Source organism: Rousettus aegyptiacus, unplaced genomic scaffold (genome assembly GCF_014176215.1).
Source record: "Rousettus aegyptiacus isolate mRouAeg1 unplaced genomic scaffold, mRouAeg1.p scaffold_m13_p_12, whole genome shotgun sequence".
In the NCBI taxonomy this organism is placed as follows: domain Eukaryota; kingdom Metazoa; phylum Chordata; class Mammalia; order Chiroptera; family Pteropodidae; genus Rousettus; species Rousettus aegyptiacus.
This window is the reverse complement of record NW_023416287.1, coordinates 771,021-794,313: the sequence shown is the minus strand read 5'-3', so window position 1 is coordinate 794,313 and position 23,293 is coordinate 771,021. Positions and strand designations below refer to the sequence as shown.

The following is a 23,293-nucleotide window of genomic DNA, read 5'->3' as shown; positions in this document are numbered from 1 at the left end:
GCAGACGACCCGGTGACCCGGGGGACGAGGCGCGGCGCCGGCACAGCTGTCCCACGGAACCTCTGCCGCGTGCTCTTGCCACACACCGGGGAAAGGTAGCAGCAGCCCTGTGGGTCTTTAACTTACGAGGTGTGGTACCTAAATTAAGCTAAATAAACTACTACTAAAGGTCTGATTAGAAACCAGTTCTATAGCTCAATTACACCGATCAATAAAATTATAATGATCGATGCAGTGCCATGAAGTTAACTCCACAGTTGCTGGTGTCGAAATGCCAAATAATGAGAAAAATGCTTACTGAAATGGCTAAAATAAAGACTTCTAAGTTTAGAAAGAAATGCAGTGAGCATTAACCCGTCAGGAGCACCAGCCTTTATGCAAACGTAACACCTGGTGTTATGGGAAGTGCCCAGGATGCTGGCGGCAAAGAAAATGCACTGGGAGTTTCAGGAAGTGACACAGCTCTTAAAAATCATTACTTCTTAAGGAAGGATTGTCCCAAACACCCCAAAGTGTGGTGCACTCTATCAGGAACGCTCATGTTTCAGTGGTGGGTGCCCTGGCCCCACGCTCGCAGAACCCGGAAAAGCAAAAGACACACAAGATGGTCCAAGTCACAAGAGATGATTTAGGGAGAAATGCTACACAAAGGACAGAAAGTTTGTTTCAACTGCAGACGATACTTAATCAAATCGAATCGTATAAATTCAATTCACAACGTTACTATGGTGTGTGTATATTCATGTTACATTCTGCTTACTAAACGTCACCACAGCTTCTCCTGGTCTGTGATTTCAAAGCCACTTTGTTAAGTACCCTGTCAGCCTTCTTAAACCCCAGCAGCCATGGGCTGACAGGCGGAGCGCGCGAGGGTGCGGAACGTCCCTTCCCGGGCCGGCAGCGCATGCCACCTCCCTCTCGGCAGTGTCAAGGCCCCTTGCTTCACAGGCTGAAGCAGCAGCTGAGGTGCCCCTTGAAGATCTGCAGTCCTGATACCCCAGGACCTCGCCACCACCTTCGTTAGAGAAATGGCCTCCCTGCCCTTCTGAGGACAGCCACAACGCAGGAGAGCTGGGCGAGGGCAGGGAGCTGGGCGAGGGCAGAGGGACGAGTCAGCACGTGGTTTCCACTCAGGTGTGAGGGGGCGTCTATCCAGTCCAATTCCTAACGTGGGTGGAGAACGTTAACTCGAAACAGCTCTTCTCTAACAGCTACTTACTGAATGTTTCATAGCTTATTCAAATAGTTTGTGTGTATGGTCAACTGGCAAATTGGCTGCACTGGTCCATGGGGACCAGACTCTGGTGACAATGGCCCCAGAAGTCCCCCTGCTGAGCACTCACAGCCAGCCCAGCAGAAGCCCCAGGGGATAGTTCAGTGAGCATCTTCTGCCTACCAGCAGGAGGGGGACCCACTCAGCAGCATGGGCAGGCGAGCGTGCACAAGGGTGGGGAGCCCTGATGCAGGGACGGCCCTTGAGCTTGTCCTCAGCACAGGGGGCCACGCTCCCTCATAAGGGACAGCTCAGCTTCCAAAGTGCAAGGCTGTGGCGTGAATTGAGCTTCGGGTGGAGGCTGCGTGTGATAAGTCACTGTGCCAGACCCAGGCTCCTATGACGTGCATGGGCCACCACAACGACGGAAACTTTCAATGGCTAAATGTGCTTATTACTAAAGCAAGTAATAGATCCTGGCCTTGTCACACTCCTTCTGGCTCTCGCCTTTGTCTTCCCTCGGTCGTCACAGGAATGGTTCTGGTTAAATTACTTAACATTTACAATTGTTTGGAAGACAGTGAGCTACCTGGAGACTGGTGTGCAAGCCCACAGCTGGCATCTTTGCATGCTCACAGCTCTCAATGGCTCACTGGCACACCCGCAGTGAGCTGAGCACGCTCCAAGGCTGTGCAGCTGCTAAGTTTTGAGTTTCCCCAAGATTTGAAATTTAAACTGGGCTCTCAAAATGCATACCCCTATTTTGAAGCAGTCAAATCTTGTCACCTGACTCACACATTCATGTGATCTTATCAGATCTTATCATCAACGTGTTCGTGTTACGGCTGCGTGAACGTCTGAAGTGTAACTCACATTTGTGGAAGTCACGTTCCCTGATCTCTGCTGGGCCTCAGCCGCAATCTTAACTGAGATGAGGGGATGTCCCCAGTTCAGTGACGCTCCACGCCAAGTGTCTGCAAGGCCGCTCACTGCTGGGAGGTGGCAGCGGGCCAGCTCCCCCCCCCCAATGCCCCCTCCTGGTCTGGGCCTCCGGAGGGAGGAGCGGCGGCCAAGACGTGTGGCAGGGGCCAGCTGGCTGCCCCGTGGAGGCACGGGGCCGTGGCCAGTTCGCAAAATTCCTCCCTTTCTTCACTGTGAGCAGCAGGATGCGCTTACCTGCCTCCCGTGCAGGTTGCTGGGGCCTGTCAATCATACATCAGATGAAAGCAAGCAGCAGGCGGGTGGCTGAGACTGGCTGACCAGTGGTGGCTGACTGCGCCCCCTCCACTCCCAGACAAGGTGTGAGGAGACTGGGGACAGGGGCTGGCACCCCGCCCGCCCTGCTGTGCTGTGGGGATGGAAACGGGCCTCCGCCCAGTGTTGCCAGACCACCGGAAAGGACACGGAGAAGCCCAGGACACGGGAAGAGGCGCGTCACCTGACTCTGAGACAAGACCAAAGCGGGATCTGGGCCAGGCGCGCCAGGCGCCGGGGTGCGAGGGACGGGACGTGGCTGGGGGCGGGAGAGCCCCTGGGCCTCCCTCGCGCCTCACGCCTGACGCGCTGCGGGGTGCAGCTTTCCAACAGCCTCTAGCAGCTGACCCCACGAGCCGTCCCCGCAATGTGGCCTGTGCCCCCGAGTCCAGCCTGCACGCCCCACTGTCCGTTAGCGACTCTCCCCGTGTGCTGCAAGGGAGCAGGTGGGGGAGTCGCTTGCTGACAGTCCTCAGCCGTGCACGGGCAGAGCAGGCCTGGCAAACGTGGGGCAGCAGCGAACCTGGCCCAGCCCTCTGCACGCGCACACCTCTCCCATCTCAACCTGCACAAAGCCACGGGCCCGGCACAAGCTTCGGGTATTGCCGGCGTCCGCCCAGGTGGCCTGGAGAGGCGCCGGCCCGCACACGGGCTGGGGAGCAGCAAAGGTGGGGACCGCCGCCTCCCTTCACAGCGGACTGGGGACGGGCACCGGGAGCAACCACGGGGTTCAATCCACACACACAGGGGCGGTTTCCAGGAAACATCTTTATTGGTTTTGGAGGGAGGGAGAGCGGTACATTCGGCAGCGCATGCGCCGCGTGTCTGCGGCCGCCGGCGCATGGGGGGCCCGCGGAGACGCTTACCTGCCGGCGCTGCGAGCGCAGAGCTTCACGGCGAGTTCAGAAGCAGGGAGGAGCGAACCCGCGGAGGCCACAGGGCGGACAGGACCGAGGAAATGGCCCTGGCGTCGGAAGCCCTCAGAAGACTGCGTGCCCGCGTCTTAGAAACCCCGCCAAGAATGGGCCTACGCACTCGGGAGGGACGGGGCCCTGCCCGGGGCCAGTCCTGCTGGGGTCACATAGGAGATGAGCGTCCAATCGGACTGGTCTCCCTCCTACGAGTGAGGCCCCGGGACGTGCAGAGTGGCTGAGCCCAGGTCCCCAGTGCTGAGCCCGTCAGCGTCAGCATCGAGCTGAGCTGAGCCGACAACACAGTGCAGGACGCTCAGCTGGCCCAGGGGACCTGGGCTCCCTAGAGGCTGTCCTCTGAAACAACATGGCCAGTTACTAAAATGCCACTGGGTGACACGAGGTGACCTGGCATTTCTGTGGACAAGTCACCAAAACGTCCTCAGAGCAGCAGCGCTCCGGCTGGGTCCGGGGAGGCTCGCGGGCGCAGGGCAGCGGCGGTGGCGGAGGGCCGTGTGCGAGCTCCCCAGGTTCACCGTCCAGAGCGAGCGCCGCCGTGCAGGCTTCACCAGGCCGGAGACAGATCCGGCCCCATTGGCATCTTCACCTGCTTCCCAAGTGCGAGCTGCCGGAGCTGGGGACACCCTGCTGTCAGCCCCCCAGGGTCCTGGGCGTGGGGTGCGGGCTGCGTGCGTACGAGTCGGTCCCCCTCTTCAGCCACCTCTCCACCTCCCACACAGCTTCGGGCAAACCCTGGCCCGGCCACTTACTGGCTGTGTGACCTCAGGAGTGACAACTGTGGACACACATGTCACCCCCCTCAGAGACAGGGGCAAATGCATGTCCAGCAGGGCTGCAGTAGGGTCGAAAGTGCACCTCTCAGGCCATGGGCCCAGTGCTGGCTGCTCTACTGAGGGATGCCACGGCCACCCCAGGTTGGGCCTGGGCCTGCTGTGCGAACTAGCTCTGTGAGGACAGGGAATGCTCAGAAGGGAGAAATATCCCCACCCAGCCTTCCAAGCATGTGTGCACACACGAGTGACATGCACACCAGGACACGCGGACACTGTATCCGGAGTGCACCGAGTCACACTATAAATACACAAGGCAGGTCAGGTAGGTCACCTGGCCTGGAGCCAGGCTGTTTAGCTGATGTGGACGTGCATAAAACATACACAGACGTTCACGTGCGTGTGATCAATGGTATGGAAACAAAAAGTAATACTCCAACAGGCTTGGATTGAGAAGCCCTCAGGTTCAAAGGAAAACTAAGAACTTATGGACAAAAAAAAAAAAAAAATCCCCGATCACGTTTCTAAAACCCTTACTATTATTTTAACAAAGCAGTTGCTCCTCATTGTGGGTGACAATCTGTGGTCTTTCGGGGGTCCCCTTCAGGTAGCATCAGAGCCTCAGAATGCGGGTGCATGAGAGTGTGTCCACTTGGCCGGTTACCGGGTGTGTCCGGGTGGTCAGCGCCCATCACGGTTAGTGGATGAGGCGAGCGCCCCCGCCCTGCCCTCCTGTCCACGTCGCCTCCGAGGCACCCAGTGTGGCCCCTCCTCTCCCTCCGCCAGCAGCCGGCCCCCAGGGCTGTGCCCACATGGCCCCAGGCACTGCAGGGACTCGGCCCTGCCTGGTCCGGAAGCCGTGCCCCTCCCATTCCTGCTGGCGACCCTGCAGCCGGACCAGACGGGTCACTGCGTCTGCAGATGAGCAGTGACAGGGCCTCAAGCCAGAAGGGAAGTGTGTGAATTCTGCTTAAAAGGGGTTCTGAGCCTAACGCACATCCCCGACGGCGAGAGGAGCCTGCCGTGTGGCCAGAGCCGTGGGCCCGCGGACCCCACTGCGTCTCCTCTGTGGCTGACCCGAGCGCTCCGCACGGGTCTCAGAAGTCAGCTTCTTCGTCTCAGCTTCAGGGACACGGGGCCTCGCCCTTCACGGTCATCCAGGAAGCTGGCCAGCCGCTCACTTACCGAGACCCTCACCACGGCTCTTCCTGCCATCGCCAAGTGGCACTTCCTGCCCCCCAGGGCAGGAGGAGGGCACCGGAAGTATTTAGCCTTTCAAGTGTGCTAGGCGTTGAAAGAATGGGACCTGCCCTGCGGAGACTTAACCCTGCAGTGACTGGCGGGTGCCACCGAGCCCGGCACCGCCCAAGCGTGTACTGCAGGTGGGCGAAGGGCCACCCTGCTGGGTCCCAACAGTGCAGGTGCGGGGCGACTGCAGCATGGCTACGGTGGGAGCACCTGCCAGGGACTGGCCACGGGGCCAGGACACAGAGGGGCCAGGGCCCAGGTGGCACCTGTGATGGCTCAGGGCGGTCAGCCGCCGCCCCTAGAACGCAGCACTGCAAAGAGCAGTCACCACGTGTTAGACCCGTCACTTTCCAGGCAAGATAGAACCGCTGGAGACTTCAGGGCCAAGGAGACACACGTCCGCTTGGAACCGCCCTCAACCCTGGGACAAATCTAACTTCTTTCGGGTGAATCTGTAAGTAACCCTTTGAAGACAGTATTTTTCAAGGAAGGAGCACACACAGAACCTCAGAGCCTGCTACGCTCTGAGCAGCAGACTCGAGCGGCGGCTCCTGGGAGCACTCGCCTCGCCCCCGCCTCCTGCGCCTCCCGGAGCTGCTCCCGTCAGCGAGACAGAAGCCCGCCTGAGCTGAGCGCTCAGGGCCCCGCCGAGGGGAGGTGCAGAGAGGGGAGCCGAGGGGAGGCCACCTCTCCGCCCAGCCCTTCCCCAGGCTCCCTGCCACCGGCACAGTGCACGGAGCCAGGGCTGTGACAGGCCGGCTGGATGCTGTGGGTCTTTTCACTTCGTGAAACTCTGCAGTGACAATTCATGCTGATGGTAAGGGAACTCCTAGCGCCACCCCGCAGCGCCCCAGAAGCTGCTAACTGTTGCTTCATGCACACTCCTACTTCCTGCTTGTGCACTGTCATGTGGGAGGCGGCATGACCACCCTGCGACACGCTCAGCAGGACTCGGTGTTGGGGGAAGGGCACGTGTGGGCTCACGGGAGCCTAACCACCACCCAGAAAGCCGGAGCTTACCTGGTCCCTCGAAGGGCAAGAGCTTGGAGGGGACAGGGTCCTCGGCGCCCAGCGGGATCAGGTAGAGGTCCTTGACACGCCTGCTGTTGTTAGCGACCACGCCGAAGCGGCCGCGGCTGCTGAAGTAGGAGTAGAGAGAGATGTAGGCCACCTCCTCCTCCTCGGTCGCAGGATGAAAGCGGATCAGACACAGCTCCTGCAGGGGACACAGGACACACAACGTTGACCTGGGCCACGCTGAAAAGGCCCCCTGAGGTGCACCTAAGCCTCCGAAGCAGCCTGAATGGGGAGCGGCGTGCAGCCGACTTGCTCCCCACTGTCCTGCTGTCCAGACAGAAGCGTGGGGTGCCGGGGAGGCGGGCTCGAGCACCGGCTGCGGGAAGCAAACCCTGCTTCCACAGGACCTCATAAAAATCACTTCTATTCGCAGACCCAGTGCTCTCAAAACGGCACCCGCTGCATGGCCGCGTCTGCCACAGGGTGAGCTGGCACTGGTGCGACAGCTGTGGTCTCGACCCACTGGGCGAGCGACCTACGAAGGGCATCTGCGCCTCCAAATGGGAGGACTGAACTGAGCAAGAGGGTCCAAACCCTTCTGTGACCCTGACAGAAACTACAGCCCCCACCCCGAGTGCCGTCTGCCCGCCTCCCAGCCCCAGCCCGCCCTCCACACAGAGACGACCCGAGACAGGGCCAGTTCTGAGCAGGCAGCTGCACGGAACGAGTTGGCAGCCAAGCTTCGCCACCGTGCTGAGCTCACGCCCACGCCGTCGTCCGGTCACAAACTTAACTTTCACCTGGAGACGGCCAAGCAGCGGTGGACCGACATCTCAGGTGTCAGCCCGAAAGCAGGGAGGCGAGACCGACTCTGGGCGGACACCTGAGGGTGCAGAGACTGGACGGAAAGCAGGTACCTTAGACACGGAAGACTTGAGTTTGCCAACATAGTCCCACACCGTCCTCGGCGCAATCCTTCCGCCAACGTGGATGGTGTCCGGCAGGTCCTGGACAAAACGCACTCCGCATCAGTGACCGGTCGAACCGGCCTTCAGAGACCAACACAGTCACTTCTGGGCGCCAAACTACCCACGAGTCGAGAAAACCGGTTCCACAGAAAATGGTAACCCCTGCGCCGAGCTCTTCTCCGTTACTCGACGTTCAGGATCAGCAGTTACCGGACCGAGGGGCCCGTGGCAGCCTCCGGCCAAGCAGGGCGCCTGGCAAGCGGCGCCGCCACCCTCCGCCGTGCGCACAGCGCTGACCCCCCTCCCCGACGCCGAGTGTCAGAGCCACTTCCGCTGCCGTGAAAACTAAAAGCGTGTCGTGCCGCCCCACACCGCGGCAGGCCGGGCACGTGCCCGGCTGGACACAGGGAAGGCGAACCCCAGCCTTCGCCCGAAGTCGGGATGCCCATCTCCCGCCAGAAGGCCTGCCCGCTAGCCACCCTGCTCGGCCTGCACGTCGTCCCCGCCACCCCCGTCGACCCCCAGCTCGTCTCCGAGGAGCCGGCGCCCATGCGGCTGGGCTGGCTCCACGCGGGACTGCGGTCCGGGTCCAGAGCCACGGCGACGCGCGCGCACGCACGCGCACAGACACCCTCGGTTCTAACCTCGCTGAGGTAATCGAAACACCCGGAGACAGGGTAGGCCTTGGTGACAAACTTCGCTACGCTCTGCATGTTGATGAAGCCTTTCCAAATGGCACTCAGACGAGACAAGAAGAGGCCCGTGTCTCCTTCCGGAGGGGACCGTGACTCTGCGACGCTGCAAGACAAAGCGGGAAGTCACGCTCCTGCACAGAGATCCGAGAGCACGAAGACGTCACGTGTTTACAGCAGTGAACTGACATCCTGCGTCTCAGCGGCTGCCCGTTACGAGTAACTACCAGACCACGACACTATCGACGGACGTTCTGCTCAAAGAGAAAGAAGCCGAACAGGCACCAAAGCCAGACGGCTGTGACCTCGCATTTCCCCACCCTGACCTAGCCTTCTGAATGGTGCCAGGCGCCCCGACTCTGGCTCCGGGCGCTTCACACGCACTAGGGTGTTCTGGGGCAGTGGAGTGCAGGTGGCCACCGCGCGGCCGCCCCTCCTGCTCGACTACGTGAGCCATGCTGGACCACGCGGGGACACCGCACCTGATGCTCGGCGATGGCGGGACCGACAGGAGGTATCTGGGCTCGGGGGACGAGGACGGCTTAGCGAGTATGGACTTGGGCACCAGCACGGAGGCCACGGAGGGCTTCGGGACGTCTTGTCGTGGCTCCGCCAGGGGGGCAGGCTCCGAGTGGGCTGCTGCGGGGGTCGTGACTGTGCTCGCCCCGCTCTGCGCGGTCCTCGGGTCTCGGCCAGACATGGTGACTGTGGTGAGCACCCCGCCCCCACAGGAGGCCAGGCCTGAGGGCCCTTCCAGGGTGGAGGGCTCGGGGTGCCTGTCTCCTGGGGGCCCCGGGGGGCACTTCCTCTCCAAGGGTGCTTCGAAGGCGCCTCCTGGGTCTGGCTCGGAGGCGACCTCGGGCACCGTTTCTGGCACCAGCTCATCCGCGGAGCTGACCGCGGGCTCAGAGGGCGGCGGGCTGTCGTGCTTGGGCTTCGGCTCCTCCTTCTTAGAAGCCGACGGCTTCTGTCTTTTCGGAGCTGGTTCATCTTCCGATGATGGCACCTGACCTGAAGGATGTGAGGAAGGCCTCTGTGAGGGACCTGAAGTGGACGCACAGCCCATCCACAGGCGAGAATGAAGCGGCCACGCGAGCACAGGGCTGACTCCAGACCCCAGAGACGGTGCCGGCCCTCCCGAGCTTGGCGCGGGGCCAACACCAGACTCCAGGGGCAGAGCTGGCGACTCACTTCGCAGGCAGCACCCCAGCCTCGCTCACCTGTGCAGATCTTACAGTTCAGGTCGAAGAGATGCGCACGGTGCTGGCTGGTGGTGTCCTTCAGCATGCTGCTGAAGACGTCCAGCAGGGGCGCGGCACTGCTCTCGGGCACGGCACGGACCGACTCCTGCTCCTGGAAGGCAGTGGACATGCACCGACTGGGCCACCTCTCCCCACCGAGGGCTCAGGCGCAGACACCCCGTGACGTGCCGCCTGCAGGAGGACCGCCAGGGCCAGGCACCGGACAACGCGGCCGCGTGCGCCTCGCCCGAGAGTTCGCCCACCCCCGCCGGCAGCAGACCCCCGGGGCTTACGTCTGAGTCCGACACTGGTGGAGAATCTTCCATGTCGGGAACGGCTTCCTGCCTGACGGCCGTCTTCCTGCTTTCATGAAGAAACTTAGCCCTGGGCTCCATCACCTGTGGGGAAGGGGACCACCAGGCTCACGCCTCTGCCGCGGGCACCGTGCCAACAGCCCAGGCGCACCCCTGGGGCTGCCGCGGCCACACGCGCTGGACTCACAGGTCTCGTGGGCCGCTCCTTCCACATGGACAGCTCCTTAGACACGAGTTCTTCTGGCTTCATCCTCACAAGTTTTGCCAAAGAGATTTCTTCACGCAGAACACGATGGAAAAGTCCCTGTGAACAAGCACCTTTGCTCAGTGGTTCAAAGCATCTGAGTAACTGTCTCTAAGGCCCTCAGGAGGGTCTGGACAGAGCAGGGCAGTGGGCAGGTCCCTGCCCAGAGGCCGGGGGACGGCAGGACGGAGGCTGAAGCCTCGGATGGGGGCAGCAGGAGCCTTGTGACACCCAGTCCCCAGCAGCCCACAGAAGTCCCCACTGGGCCACCTCGCCATGAAGCAGGGGTGTCCAGACAACACTGCGCCGACTACGAAAAGACCTTCAGAGAGAACGCAAATTGGCCCCAGGGGACCATGTCAGAACAGCGGCAGGAAGAGACCTCCTCCGCCAGGGGGTTCGCACAGCGAGGTGCACGGTCAGAGACCTCTGGGACCGTGGTGACCCAGGTGGGCCACAAGCAGCGGCGTGCCATGGGCCCCCGACACTCAGTGGGCGAGTGGCCAGCCCTGTGGAGCCTGCGGGAGCAGCGCAGCCCACCCACAGCTGCTGTGAGTGGTGCCCCGCAGCCAGGGGTGACGGCAGGTGTCCGGACAGCGAGCACCGCGGGGGTCATGACCGCCCTGAGGAAGCCGCGAGGGCCAGGCTCGCCCCGCTGCTGCGAATGGCACTAAGGCAGAAAGGGCCGCCTGGAACTGCCCCAAGATGGAGAGCCCCACACACTGGCTGGGACAAAGAGCCTGGACTTTGTCCTGGAGCTGATGACCTGACGCGAACGCGGCGGTACAGCCACGTTCAGAAGACGTAGGTCTGGAATGAGGGTGGACTTTAGGGAGCCATGAGACCCCCAGGCCTACAGCTAAGGCAGGGAAGGGTGGGCGAACACGCCCCCGCCAGCCGCCGGGGCGAGTGCCAGAGGGGACAAGGATGCCTTTCTGCTTCCACTGGAAGGATGATGACATTTCAAAATGCTGCTGCCCTCGGCACCGCGCCAGTCGCTGAGGACGGCGTGCGCACACACCTGGTTCTTGGGGTCCTTGAGGTTGAACATGAGGCTGCGGTACTTGCTCTTGTACCGGTTGTCGGTGACGTGGAACAGGCTGAACAGCTCCTTCTCGATGCGGAGGGCCACCCTGCCCACCTCGCTCTCCGTCATGACCAAGTCGTCGCTGTCGCTGACTCTGCAGGGGCGGAGGACGCGTGTGAAGCCCGGCGCCCACGCGCGCGGCCCGCGGGGGACGCCAGGCGGGCCACTCACCTCTTCCACAGGATCTCCTTCAGCGAGCGCCGGATGTTCTGCCGGATCTGTGAATTCGGCTGTGACGGGGTGGGGCTTGAGGGCCCCAGGCGACCGGGGGCTGGGGACGCCAAGGGCACAGAGGTCGCCATGGGCTTCCTAGCGGCTCCCAAGGCAGCGGAGCCAGGCAGCGTTTTGGAGGCGGACGTGGTGGTGCCGGGCACCAGCCTGGCCTGCTTGGCAGTGGGCGCAGCGCCCGACGGCGCGGCCGAGAGCCACGGCCTCCTGGGCATGGTGCCCTTGAAGCCCGGGGGCACCTTCCTGATGGCCGCCTTGGCTCCTGCCACGTTCACGAAAGGAGGAGACTTCTTTGGAAGGAGGCTTCGGGGTGAAGGCTGCTTGCCGCCCAGCAGGGAGCCCGGAGGGGCCACTTTCTTGGGCGCCGCCGCCGCCAGGTTCTCCTCCGCGTGCCTGTTGTCCTTGACAGCTGTAAAGGAGACGCACGTGCTGAGCGAGGCAGGACGGCGCCGCGTCCGCACCCAGCAGCGGCGTGGGAGACAGCGATTCAGAGAGGGCTATGAAGCTAATTCACGAATGCAGAACAGGACTGCGGCCGAGGTCTCCGGCAGCATCTAAGGCTCTGATCAACCTTCGTTTCAGAAAGAAATGTTGTGCTGTGTCATTTCATTGATCCTGTTACTTCAACCAACAAATTCTAGTTACCAAAGGCTTCATCTAAATCATTAGCTAAGCTTAAAAATGCAAAGGCAAAATTCACATTATCAAAAAAAAAAAAAAAAACCCAGTTGATTTAGAAGAGTATTTTCATTAAGAACTCAAGGGCAACTTTTTTTTAATAAACACAAGTTTAAAAAGCCTTTACGGGAGGGGTCAAACAGGCAAGTCCTCCTCAGCCGACGCCCCCGCCCTGGCAGAGGCTTTGCAATGACTAGCAAGAGCCCATTCTCAGGTGGGGGTACTCACAGCTCCTCATCATTCTTCTGGACAAAATTTTGTCCACTGAACGACGTTAATAAAACAAAGCTAGGGGACTGCAATGTGGGGAAGACCCACCACGATGTGAGAGGACAAAGGTGCCTTGTGCCGCAGCAGAAACGTTCCCACTTACAGCCCTCCAGCCGCACTCCACTACTGGGTAAGACAATAAATTAGCAATTTCAATTTGAACAAGGATTGTAGACAAAAGCATAAAAATGATCAAAACACCTCAACTTGCACAAAAATCAACATGCCAGTACTTTCGCTTCCAAAAGGGTGCATGCTGAAGAGCTGATTACACTCAAGCCGAAGCCAGGCCTCAGAACTCGAGTCTCCGACGTAGAGGAGGCCGGCGCTGAGCGCACGGCAGCCCCGCCCGGGGCCAGGTCGCGGATGGGAGCGGGCAGCACGTTCCGGTGGTCCTTGCTCCGCGCGCCTCCCAGAGTGGCGGGGAGCAGGCGGGCCCACGGGTGAGCAGGACCCCGTGTGGCAGGTGGTCAAGTCACCCACAGAGAGGGTGCCTCCCGAGGTGCAGGTTTTACTGAGACTCCCGGACACCTAGACGGGAGATTTTAATAGATGCTCAGGTGCCCCGTCAGTGTGACCCAGGGATCGGCAGCAGCCACCAGTGCTTTCAACTGTCCCAGCGAAACTACGACCCGACCCAACAGCCTGCCTCCTGGCCCCAGTGTAGCCAGCACCACCAGCCTTAGTCATCTTGGCAGAGCGCCAGAGCCACAGTCCCCAAGGAGGTCCCTCCTCCAGCAGCATGAGAAGCAAGTCCAGCGGGCTCTGGGAGAACGAGGCCTCCAGCGCTCCCGCGGCGACGCAGACCCCCTCGCTGCACCAAGTCTGCGGCTGCAGGGGCAGCTGCAGCCAGGGCTGCGCACGTCGCCCCCAGGGATCGGTCCTGACTTGTGAGTCCCTCACTGTCACCCCAAAGTCCTCTGGCCTCTTCTCCCCTACCTAAGGTGGCCTGTACAGCGCTAGCCCCACCCCCCATGCCCGCTGGCAGTCCCAGGCTGAAGTCCGCCAAGTTTCCAAAATCACTGCATGCTCCACCCACATAGCCACTGTCACCAAACCACACCTCTAAAGGTGTCACTTTTTGGAGCCAAATTTCTAAATGAAGCACACTAAAAGTATAAAAAGGACCTAACATAAGGGAAAGAACTACCTTTCTGCAGGTATTATTCCATCAGGTCAAGTTTACATACCCTGGAGAACTTTCAGCACCTCCCATGTGGCCCAGGAGGCCCTCAGTGCCCAGCCTGCAGTGGAGCCAGGGCTCAGGCTGAGCAGGAGCTGGGCCCTCAGGCCCCGAGGCCGCCGGGCTGGGGGAGGGGACGGAAGGAGCGCAGCGGGCGGTGGTGCAGGAGCGCCCAGAGCACACTGACCCCTAGCAGGCGGCCAGGCAGGGGGGCCGACTGTCGGCAGTCATGGAAGATGAACCCACGAGGATTAAAGTGGGACCTAGAACCAGCTGTCACTTTTACAAATACAGACTTTGCCAAGCATTTTAGTAGCACACTTAAATTACTCTAAAACGTTGGCCCAAGGAGTTTCCACAAACCTCAAAGATGACTGATGTACAGGACAGCTGGGCGCTGGAGCCTAAAATAAACCCTCCCACCCTGTGCTTCAGGTGACAAGCTAAACTTCAAAAACACTTGCTCCAGGTCTCCAGACCAGAACCGCACACACACTTCTAGTGGTCTGACGTTTTCTGAGTGCCCGTCAGGGTTACTTTTAGGGTATTCCCAGCACACGATCAGAATGATCTATTACCCAGGGGCAGGGCCAGTGAGCACATATAACCTAGCTTAACGAGCAGGGGGCAGCTTTCCTTACCCGTGAGGATATTTCATAAAGTGAACTGAGTCTGGTTTCTAAGTTAACCCTCATCACCCTTCACCTGGCCTCCTGAGCACAAACAGGTGTATCTAAGCCAACCGGGCCGCCTGAAACTGGGGCCTGGGTCTGAGCGCAAGTTGGCCACGCCCTCCAACTGCGAAGGCAATACTGAAACCTGCAAAGTTCTCTCCCACAAGTGCCACACACGCTGGTCTGTTTGGTCCCACTGCAAGGTGGCCTTGGGACACGGTGGAAGGGCAGTGGCCAGTGCAGTGCTGTGTGCCTGACAGTTCACGCACACTGATTTTGAGCAGAGTGAAACTCAAATTTGTCAACCCATCACCTGAACTCACATCTAGCAATTGGATCGGGGGCAAATTTATAGAGGGCATGGAATTATCCTGCAACCATCCAGAAAAGCAACCTGTTCTAGAAAAGCAGCAGCACGTGCCATGCCAGGTGGCTTCAGGGTGTGGCTGGTGCCCCCAAGGGCCGCCAAACTCTGCTAGTCAGCAGCGGCTGTGTGCTGGCTGCAGAGTGGTCACTGCAGTGGGGACAGCAGTAACTGGGGGGCAGCCCACCAGGTGTGTTTGCCAAGTTTGGGCCACCGGCAGCAAAGCTGCTTTTTGCTTCCACACCCCAGGGACCTGCCTGTGGGAGGAAGAGCCATCGAGTTCCAGGGCAGGCACTGACCGAGCGCCAGCTGAAACCTCCATGGCTGAGGGAAGCAGGGCCGCCCGCTGGGCCAGGCCCCTGCTCAGTGATATCCATTCCTACCCGCTGGCCACGTGCTGTGACAGGAAGATTGTTGGGGTGCAGCTGTGTGAGGACTAAGCAGGCTGGTGCTCCCCGGGGGCAGCCACGGTGGAACCGGCTTGTTTTCCAATATGAAACTGGGAGGGGAGGGAGGGGGGGCTGTCGTACTTTAAGGCTGGGCATGGTGCTATGGCATCACTGGCCACTGGGTGGCACTGGAGGGCCTCGGCGGAGCGCAGGACACGGGCCCCACTAGCTGTGCTGCTACGTCCCCACCTCCCCCCTGCCCCGGGCAGCTGGGCAGCGGCCCAATGAAGTCACAGCAGGTAGGGCGCACACACGAGGCATGTGCCTAGCCTGGACAGCTCTCCTGGGGCAGCTCCACACAGGCAGGGCTCAGGGCAGGAAGCCCTGCGCCACTGCGCACCGCTGCGTACCTGTACCTCCCATCCTCCCCGAACTACGCACCGGGGTACCCTGAACATCCCACACTTGAGGCTCGGTCACATTGAAGCCACGGGGGCCCTACTTCTTGAGAATGATTGACTGTAAAAGCCAAAGACGTCAACTAAGAAATGTCTCTGGTGTGACAGCTAGGAAGTCAAACCATGTGGCAAGCATGCCACGTGGTGCACTAAGTGACGGCTGGCCTTCGCAGGGGCTCCCCTCCCCAGAACTGCCCGCTGACCCAAGGACTTGGCACCGTGCCTCACAGCACGACCTCCACACACCACCCACCCCACTGGGGCCCGTCTAAGCAGCGTAACACCGAAGAGCCACCGCCGCTGGGGCTGTGTCTGGAGAAGGGACCAAACCCAGGGCCCGGACGGCAGAGCAGCCCGAGGGCACGGGGGGCTCCCACCCCACCGTGCCCAAGCAAGGCTTCCTACAGTGAAAAGGCAACTCCAGCAAGGCAGTGTTTGGCTTTTGGGTCCAAGGACACAGCATGCCAAGGAACCAGCCAGCCTAAGCTGCACCTGCCGCCCCTCCCCTGCGGGTGCCTGTGAAGGTCCAACTGCCACGGCGTGGGCACTGCGCTTGTCTAGTTCTAGTTCGGCTCGCTCCGGATGGGTCTGTCGTGACACCTGAATACAGAGGTGTGCACACCTCCCTGTGAGAAACTGGCCAAACCCACTGCCCGGAGGCCAGTTACCTTTCTCAGCCTCAGTGTTCTGAAATTAAACTTTGACCTGATTCGTGTTGGACTGGTCACATGGGACAGCGGGCCATGCTCTGACATAGCTCACTAGTGTGAAATGTGATCAAGGCCTTGTGGGGGCGGCTGTGTCACCTGGCTGTGCGGCGCCGGCCTGCGGAGTAGTGGTGCCGCTGCCGTCTCTGAACCAGTCGCCAGGCAAGCCTGTCGCTCTAATTAGGTTACATTTTAACCACCACTTGTTTGTGCCCAAATTCACTATCCCAAGCAACCCGACAGGGCGAGGGGCACATAGGGCTAGTCCAGTCGCCCTCCCGGGCGGCCCCTCGTCGGAGCATCCCATCGGCAGACCCAGATGGGTCATGCAGAGCGGTTACCTTGGTGCCCTTCTGGCCGAAGTCCTCCAGGCTCACGCGGTGGCACTGCCCCAACCTTCATTTGTGTTAAGTGAAAGCGGCAAAACTTCTGAGCCGTCTTCCAAGTTTACTTCTTTAATTCCCAGAGGCTAAGGACATAACTACGTGCACGGCTTTGTGCAACACGCAAAAACGAAGGTTAAATAACTTACAACTTTATACAAAACCAGTGGAAAGCGGTGCGCCACACCGAAGGAGTCGCGGCAGCATCTTCAGAGCTGACCTTTGGACTGACACTGACAATGCCACCCAGGGCCCGCCTAGCGTCAACTGTCAACAGTCGTGGGTGGATCCACAGCTCCGAAAGGTCACATGGAGGTCACGGCAGGCAAAGCGGGCGGGACCCCTCGTGCCAGGGGCTGAGCACAGAGCTAAAGGCTTGTGTCTCAAATGCTAGCTTATGTCCGTGTCGAATCTTCCCCAACCTAATTTTCTAAATAGCTATTTTTTTAGAGGCTTGTAAAAAGTAAAAACTTTAAAAATACCAAAAGAATGTCTGAGAACCAAGGAAATTCCAGCTGTTAGGCCAGTATTAACAACAGCTGTCAAGCTAAGTCCTCCATCAGTACAAGTGCTGGTGTTTCCTCTAGCTGGGGGAGAAACTGGTTCATAGGTACAAAGTCCGGTTTGTCCCCAATAGATTTTATTGCCACTGACAATTCTGGGAGACAGGTAAAAATGGCTGAAGTAGCTGACCACAGAGACCCTCCGCCCACCCGCTGTACACTCCTACGCCATGTGCCGGGCTCTCGAACCCCAGGTTCACCGTGGGGAGCTCGTTTCCCAAGGATCTGTGAAGCATGCTCTGGAGCCCGAGCCACCGGGGCCCTCGTGAGCGCACGTGCTCTTCGGTCCGTCTCACCACGGCACGTGGCCTTCGTGTGGTGTGCACGTGGCCTATGGGGACAGCTGCGTCCAGGCGTGACGCTTACCACGCCGTCTGGGTTTGGGGGTACAGGCTGTCAGCATTTTCCATTTTAATTCTCAAAGCTAGATGAAACTACAGAAATCTCATTTTCCTTTCAAAATTTGTTCAGATCCCCAGTGTTTTAAGTCACCTAACGAGCCATTTCAGGAGTCCGGAGTACTAGGGACTGTGCCTACAAATGTGAATGCCAGAATCCTGCTACCCAACCCGCTACTGTCGGGGGCGTTTTAGAAAAACGTTGTCAGCTCTCTTCACACCTTGACTGTACCGGGTGGAGAATCATTCGTGAAAATGAAGAGAAAAATAAAGTTATGAAAAAACATTATTGACTTGGGACAGAAATAAAATAATTGTTCCCATAAGTTAAGAAACTACACAGGCTCCTGGAGAGCTTGCCAGAGGGCCGACTGGCGGCATCGGCATCAGCCTGAGAACGCGCGTGCACACCGGCTCCTGTGGCGGGGGCGGGAGAGCCGCTGCGAGGGTGCACCCCCTTTACCGGGGACCCCGCCGTGCTGACGAGTGGCGCCGTAGCCCGAGGTCTGCGTGGCGGGCAGGGGACACGCACAACACATTCGGGAGCAGCAGCTGGTTTTCTGGACTGAGCGAGGATCCTCGTACCGGGGTCACTGTGGACGCCTCCTCCTGGGAAGTGACCCAGCGTCTGCTGCACCCCAAACCTCAGCACCCCCAACCTGGATGGAAGAGCACTACAGCCGGCCATGGAGGCAGGTGGGGTCCTCAGGGGAAGCTGTGCTCTGCGACCACCCCACTCCCGCGACTGTGGGGGGACGGAGTGGGGACGGCGGTGAGACTCGGCTGCCGGCCAGAGGCTGCCGCGGGCGTTTGCCACCGACCTCTTCACTCTGCCCCCGTCACCTTCTGGGAAGATGGCATTTCTGGGACAGCAAAATAAATGCAACTAGCTCAAAAACGTGTCCGGCACGCAGGCCATAGGTCTGGACATCCGCCGACTTTACTCGGGCGTCAGCGCGCCAGAAGGCAAGGCGGCCAGTCGCCGGTTCCACTCTGTCCACTGAAGCACGCGGCGCTCCAGCCAGGAGCTGACACGGAGCGAGGTGAAAGCCCGTCTGTGAGCAGAGGAACCGGCCTCCTTGTGGACCGGGCCCACTCCCTCGAAAACAGTGAGACCTGGGCCCAGAGCACGCCTGCTGTCCCCCCTCCCCCTCGCCCCGCCCCGCTGTGCCCCCGACTCCTTGGGGAGCCCCGGGGCGGCTGTCCAGTTCTAGTCAACAGATGGGGAGATTAACCGATGGGCCTTCGCGCTGTGCCCCGAGTGTTCCTCGTTCTGCTCCGGGCCTACGACCAACTCAGCGTCTCCCCACCTGTCTACACAGGTGATGCGTGGTTTTAGTGCATTCTCAGCCTCTGCGAAGTGCTACTCTGTAGGGCTGCTGTGATTTGATGACAGTTTGAGACATACTGTTAGCATAAAATTCTGAGCTCAAACAAGCTAAGATGTGTTGGTTGACTCATTTTAATACAGCAATTGATTAATTCCGTATAACCTACTCCTAAAATCAATCTGAGATTGCTTTGCAATTCACTTGTGACTCTGTATCTTAGGCCTTGGGCCATTTACACTCTCAAATAAGCATTTAGTGACACGTTCTTCTAACTCCACTGCTTCTGGCACCTACCTACTCCCTACTCACCATACGAGCCCCCCCCCAAGATGGCTGCTAAATGGCTGCCACGGGGAGGTGGCATGCCGCTGCAGCCTTGGAATTTAGGGCTATTGAAACTTTTGATGCTCAAAAAAAAGGACATAAAACAGTAAAAATGACAGCATAAATAAAAGCTGAATAGAGATCATCTTAAAAACAGAGATGTGCTCTATAAATCAATTTAAATTTCCAAATTTTAATCTTGGAAAATTAAGCTGAAAAACAAGAAGAAACCAACAAGATTCGAGCTGTGTAGCCGAACCAGGCTTTCAAAGGTCTACGGGCAGTACCTGATCTCCTCCATGTGGAGCCGGGGCTGCCCCAGCAGCCCGGCGGTCAGAGGGCAGGCTGGTCGCTCCTGGCGGTTTCAGGCAGGACACACATCTCACTTACCGTGGACACGCGAAGCCGCGGGGAATGGCTTTCGAAGCGTGAATGTGTGTCTATGTGGGTGTGTAGTATGTGGATTGGACGTGAAAAACTGTCCCATCAAAATCACTTTCAACTTCTGAAAATCATACTTAAGTTGACCACCAGATGCGACACTAAAGCAGAAACAGAGTCCCGTGGGGTACAGAAGTGATAACTACACGTGCTAAAAGAGGACGAGGCAGAAGAGTTTGGAAAGCTAACAGTGTCGCGATGAAACGGCAAATGGAGTTTAGACAGTGATGGCACTCTGAGCGTCGGGAAGGGTATCTGCTCACTCGGACTTTGCTGGACAATGCGAATACTTACCGGAGCCTGACAACGAGAACCCGTTAGACACGAGTCATCACACGCCAGCACCGAGGCCGCGGTTCTGTGGGAGACGGCTTGGGGGCATTTGCTCCAACCTCTGGAGGTGCAGCATTTAAAGCTCCTAGCTCCGGACAGGCCCAAGTGGGCGGCTGTCCAGAAAGACCAAGAAGGAAGGGTCCAGAGGCCCCCCCGGGCGATACGTACATTTACACAGCAGCGACGGCCACGGGGCGGCGGTCTGCTCCGGCTTCACGGCGTTGTAGTTGTGGTCGCTGGCCCAGGACGGCGTGCTGCTCTCACAGGGCGCTTCCTTCGTAAGGCCCTCGCTCCTCACGGGGCCCAGCGCGGCCTTCTTCACGGTGCCTTCTCTCTTGTCCGGAGCTGCTCTCTTGTGCACAGAAGAGATTTTAATGCCTGCCTGGATAGTCAGTAAAACCCAGATCAGGGAGGTCAGAAATGATCAATCTTGGCTCGCTCTGCTTCTCAAGGGAGGGGAGGACACGCTCGGGCCACCTCAAGCTCCCCCACCGCGCCTGCAGGGTCGCACGCCAGCCGACCCTCGGCACCCCGCTGCAATGGCCGAGACTCCACAACCCGTAGTGACACCAAGGCCCTCTAACACGATAGCCTGTGACCCTGCTGAGGTGCAGGTGAGGCGGTGACCCAAGGCAACAGCAAAGTGGGGAGGGCCCCGGTGCGACAAAGGGCCCGAGCAACACGGCTGGGCAAGGGGAGCGCCGCCAGGAGAGGACAGGCCGGGCGCCCCCCCACTGCACGCAGCGGCCGCACTGGTGATTCTGGTTCAAAACCGCCAGCCTTAAAAATTAAGCCATCTACACCCTGAACGGCACTTAAAAATGACAGGACAACTCCCCAAACGACACTAGCTAGGCTCTGCTTGTCACGAACGTGGCAGGGGCCGCAGCACAGCCCTGCCAGGCCAGCTAACACTCCAGGGAGAGACGCGTGTAACTGCTAAACGTCCCGGTTCTTCCTGCTTTGCACGTGGGATGAACACGGGCCCATGTGTAAGCCGGGCGAGCGGCACACAGCCTCGCCAAGGGCCCACGCCCCGCCCCGCCCCACAGGCTGCCTGCCAATCCACCTGCCGGTTTACGGACAGAAGGCCTGGCTTCCCGGCGGCAGCCGCTGCCTGGCTTCGCTTTCCTGCACCTGGATCAATTAGCCCTCAGCTAGAGGGTGGAGAGCAGAAAGGAGCGGCGACAGCAGTTGCCCTCCGCCTGCGCTGCTGCGCCTGCACTCTGCAAGCTCAGGCCGAGGCAGCGACGCGTCAGGCGGCTGCCGGGGGCGACGTACCTGAGCGCTGCCTTTGGGGAGGGTGAGCTTGTCGGCCTTCGCCTTGGTCTTCTCCTTGGGTTTCGGTTTCGGTTCTTTACCTGAGCTCAGGAACTTCATCGCCGCAGCGGCGTGCTTCAGGATGCAGTCGCTGCTGCAGTACACTGAGTCGGGCTGTGCCACGCTCGAGCACCCGGGGCCGATGCACTTGGCGGCACCAGGAGCCTCTGCGACCTGCGGCATGAAACATGTGACTTCAGATAGCACATTCGGCCCCTGGGCAGTCACGGCACTTTGTAAGGCCACTACCCACAGCACCGAGGTCACTGCTGTTTGTCAGCAGACGGTATTTTCATGTGAATGAAAACAATTTATTCAGAACACGTGATCTACTTCCCATGCAAGGCATGCGTGTTTGTCACTGCCTTCACTTTGTCACTGCCCTTCACCTTGACCACGGTGGGCCCAATTCTAAGAGGACCCCTGGACCCTGCCCCCAGGACACAGGCTGTGTCCTTGCGAATACAATGGGATTTCACACCCACAACTGGGATCCCTTACAAGACAAAAAGCAGATGTAACTTAGGCCCCAGAGAGGAATGATTGTGAATCACTCAAAAGGGTCAGATTGGCCTCCTGGATGAGAAGGTGTCCCTGTTGGGCTCTGGGCCTCAGCCAGCCTGAAACACCCAGAACGCCGGTGAGATGTCAACCTGATAAACGACAAACAGCTCTCCAGCGTAAGAACGCCACAGCGCCCGCACGTGTGGCCGTGAGAGCTGGCGGGGGTGGGGGTGGGCGTGAGGGGCGCGTCCCCGGCTGGGCCCCCGGCTCAGGCCACGGAAGTCAGGCTGGGAAACGCGCCATCTTAGGCCCGGTGTATGGTAACTGGTCGTGTGGCTTAGGCACCCGACCCCGCACAAGCTGTGGGCCGCTTCTGTGCGTAATTACCGAGGGGCAGACATCTCGGTGGCCAGGACTGAACACACATGAACACACCCTGAAATGTACTTGAGCAAAACCTTCTCATGTTAACTATTTATGATCATTTTTCCTCCAAAGAATCCAACAGAATTCAAACTCGTGTACTCTCAAACACATCGACGACACTGACGTGAAATTCAGATAACTTTCCCCACTAACTTACATGTCTGGTAATTTTCCCTAACGACTGAACGTGTCAACAGTTAATGGCACCTTCCCACTGACATCTCACGACAGATCCACTTAAACGGTCGGGCCTACACCTGCTGCAGGACAGGTAGTGTGGTGGCCAGGCCTGGCCAGGTGGCCTCCCCGGCAGCCTAGCTGCCTATGCCGGGGCACCCTTGCCCGAGGTGGCCTGGGTCAGCCCTTGGCAGCAGAGACTGATGACTCACGGAGGGCAGGACCGAGAACCACGGCCCAAAGGGGCCTAAAAACCAGCTGAGAGGAAGTGAGTTGCCACAGCGCAGTGAGGCCGGGGTGGCTGCAGACGGCTGTGCCAGCAACAGACACACGAAGAACCTCAGACACCACATCGGGGCCGGGGCTGTCCCTGCCCCAGCCAAGGTCACCTCATCACCCCATGCAGCCAGGCAATAGCTGCCACCACCCCCCTCGGCACCCCCAGTGAGGCAGATACGAGAACCCCTAGTTCTCCCCAGGTGGTGCCAAGTAAGACAAGCACATATTTAGTTTAATAACGGAAACGTAATTATTAACATGTGTACATTAAGATCCCGTTAAGAACACTTAAAAAAGAACTAAGTTTTAAAAAGTGAGTCCATGTAAGAAAATCACAAAGGCAATGCTGCTAGCACGGGAAGCAGACACGGGGTCCCCGAGGAGCAGGAGGGCCCGTGGCCCACAGAGCCACGCGTAAGACTGCTCTGCCCCAAGCCCGCCCCTCGTCACACACAGTGCTGCTTCTCCGTCTCGGTGCCAGCTGGCAGAAGTCTGGGACTGGAAGGCCACCCTCCACCTCTGACCCCAAGAACAGTACTTACAGGCTGGAATATCTTGAGTTTTTTCTTGCCACTTGGGTTCGCGGCCTTCTCGATTCTTCCTTTTATGCCCTGGTCCTCACTGGACTTCTGCTCTATGGTCCCGATGCTGGTACAGTCGGTGCCGTCAGCGTCCACAGGCCGGCACCTCGTGTCCGGCCGGTCTGTGGCTTCCACGCTGGGCTCGTCCTGCACCTGCAGGATGGTGCAGTTGGGGCAGATGTAGTCCTCCCCATTCCTCTCCAGCAGCCGCCCGCGGGCCTCCGAAATGCCCACGCAGTCGCCATGGAACCACTCCTCGCACCGGTCACAGCAGATCATGAACCTGAAATCAGCCAACAGTC

The 23,293-nt window shown here is 59.3% G+C and overlaps 1 protein-coding gene across 7 annotated transcripts in view; it reads right to left on the bottom strand.

Moving 5' to 3' along the window:
* Window positions 1-23,293, bottom strand: part of DIDO1 (death inducer-obliterator 1) — a 49,376-nt gene that overhangs the window by 4,967 nt on the left and 21,116 nt on the right. For all 7 annotated transcript variants that reach the window (XM_036229193.1, XM_036229194.1, XM_016133608.2 and 4 more), the window contains 12 exons: window positions 22,953-23,274; window positions 20,986-21,198; window positions 19,873-20,086; window positions 11,152-11,617; window positions 10,915-11,074; window positions 9,837-9,953; window positions 9,629-9,733; window positions 9,315-9,447; window positions 8,577-9,105; window positions 8,047-8,200; window positions 7,352-7,441; window positions 6,438-6,633 (listed from right to left, as the gene is read on the bottom strand). In XM_036229193.1, coding sequence (XP_036085086.1) covers window positions 6,438-6,633; window positions 7,352-7,441; window positions 8,047-8,200; window positions 8,577-9,105; window positions 9,315-9,447; window positions 9,629-9,733; window positions 9,837-9,953; window positions 10,915-11,074; window positions 11,152-11,617; window positions 19,873-20,086; window positions 20,986-21,198; window positions 22,953-23,274 — 2,699 coding nt within the window. The remainder of the gene's footprint in view (window positions 1-6,437; window positions 6,634-7,351; window positions 7,442-8,046; window positions 8,201-8,576; window positions 9,106-9,314; window positions 9,448-9,628; window positions 9,734-9,836; window positions 9,954-10,914; window positions 11,075-11,151; window positions 11,618-19,872; window positions 20,087-20,985; window positions 21,199-22,952; window positions 23,275-23,293) is intronic.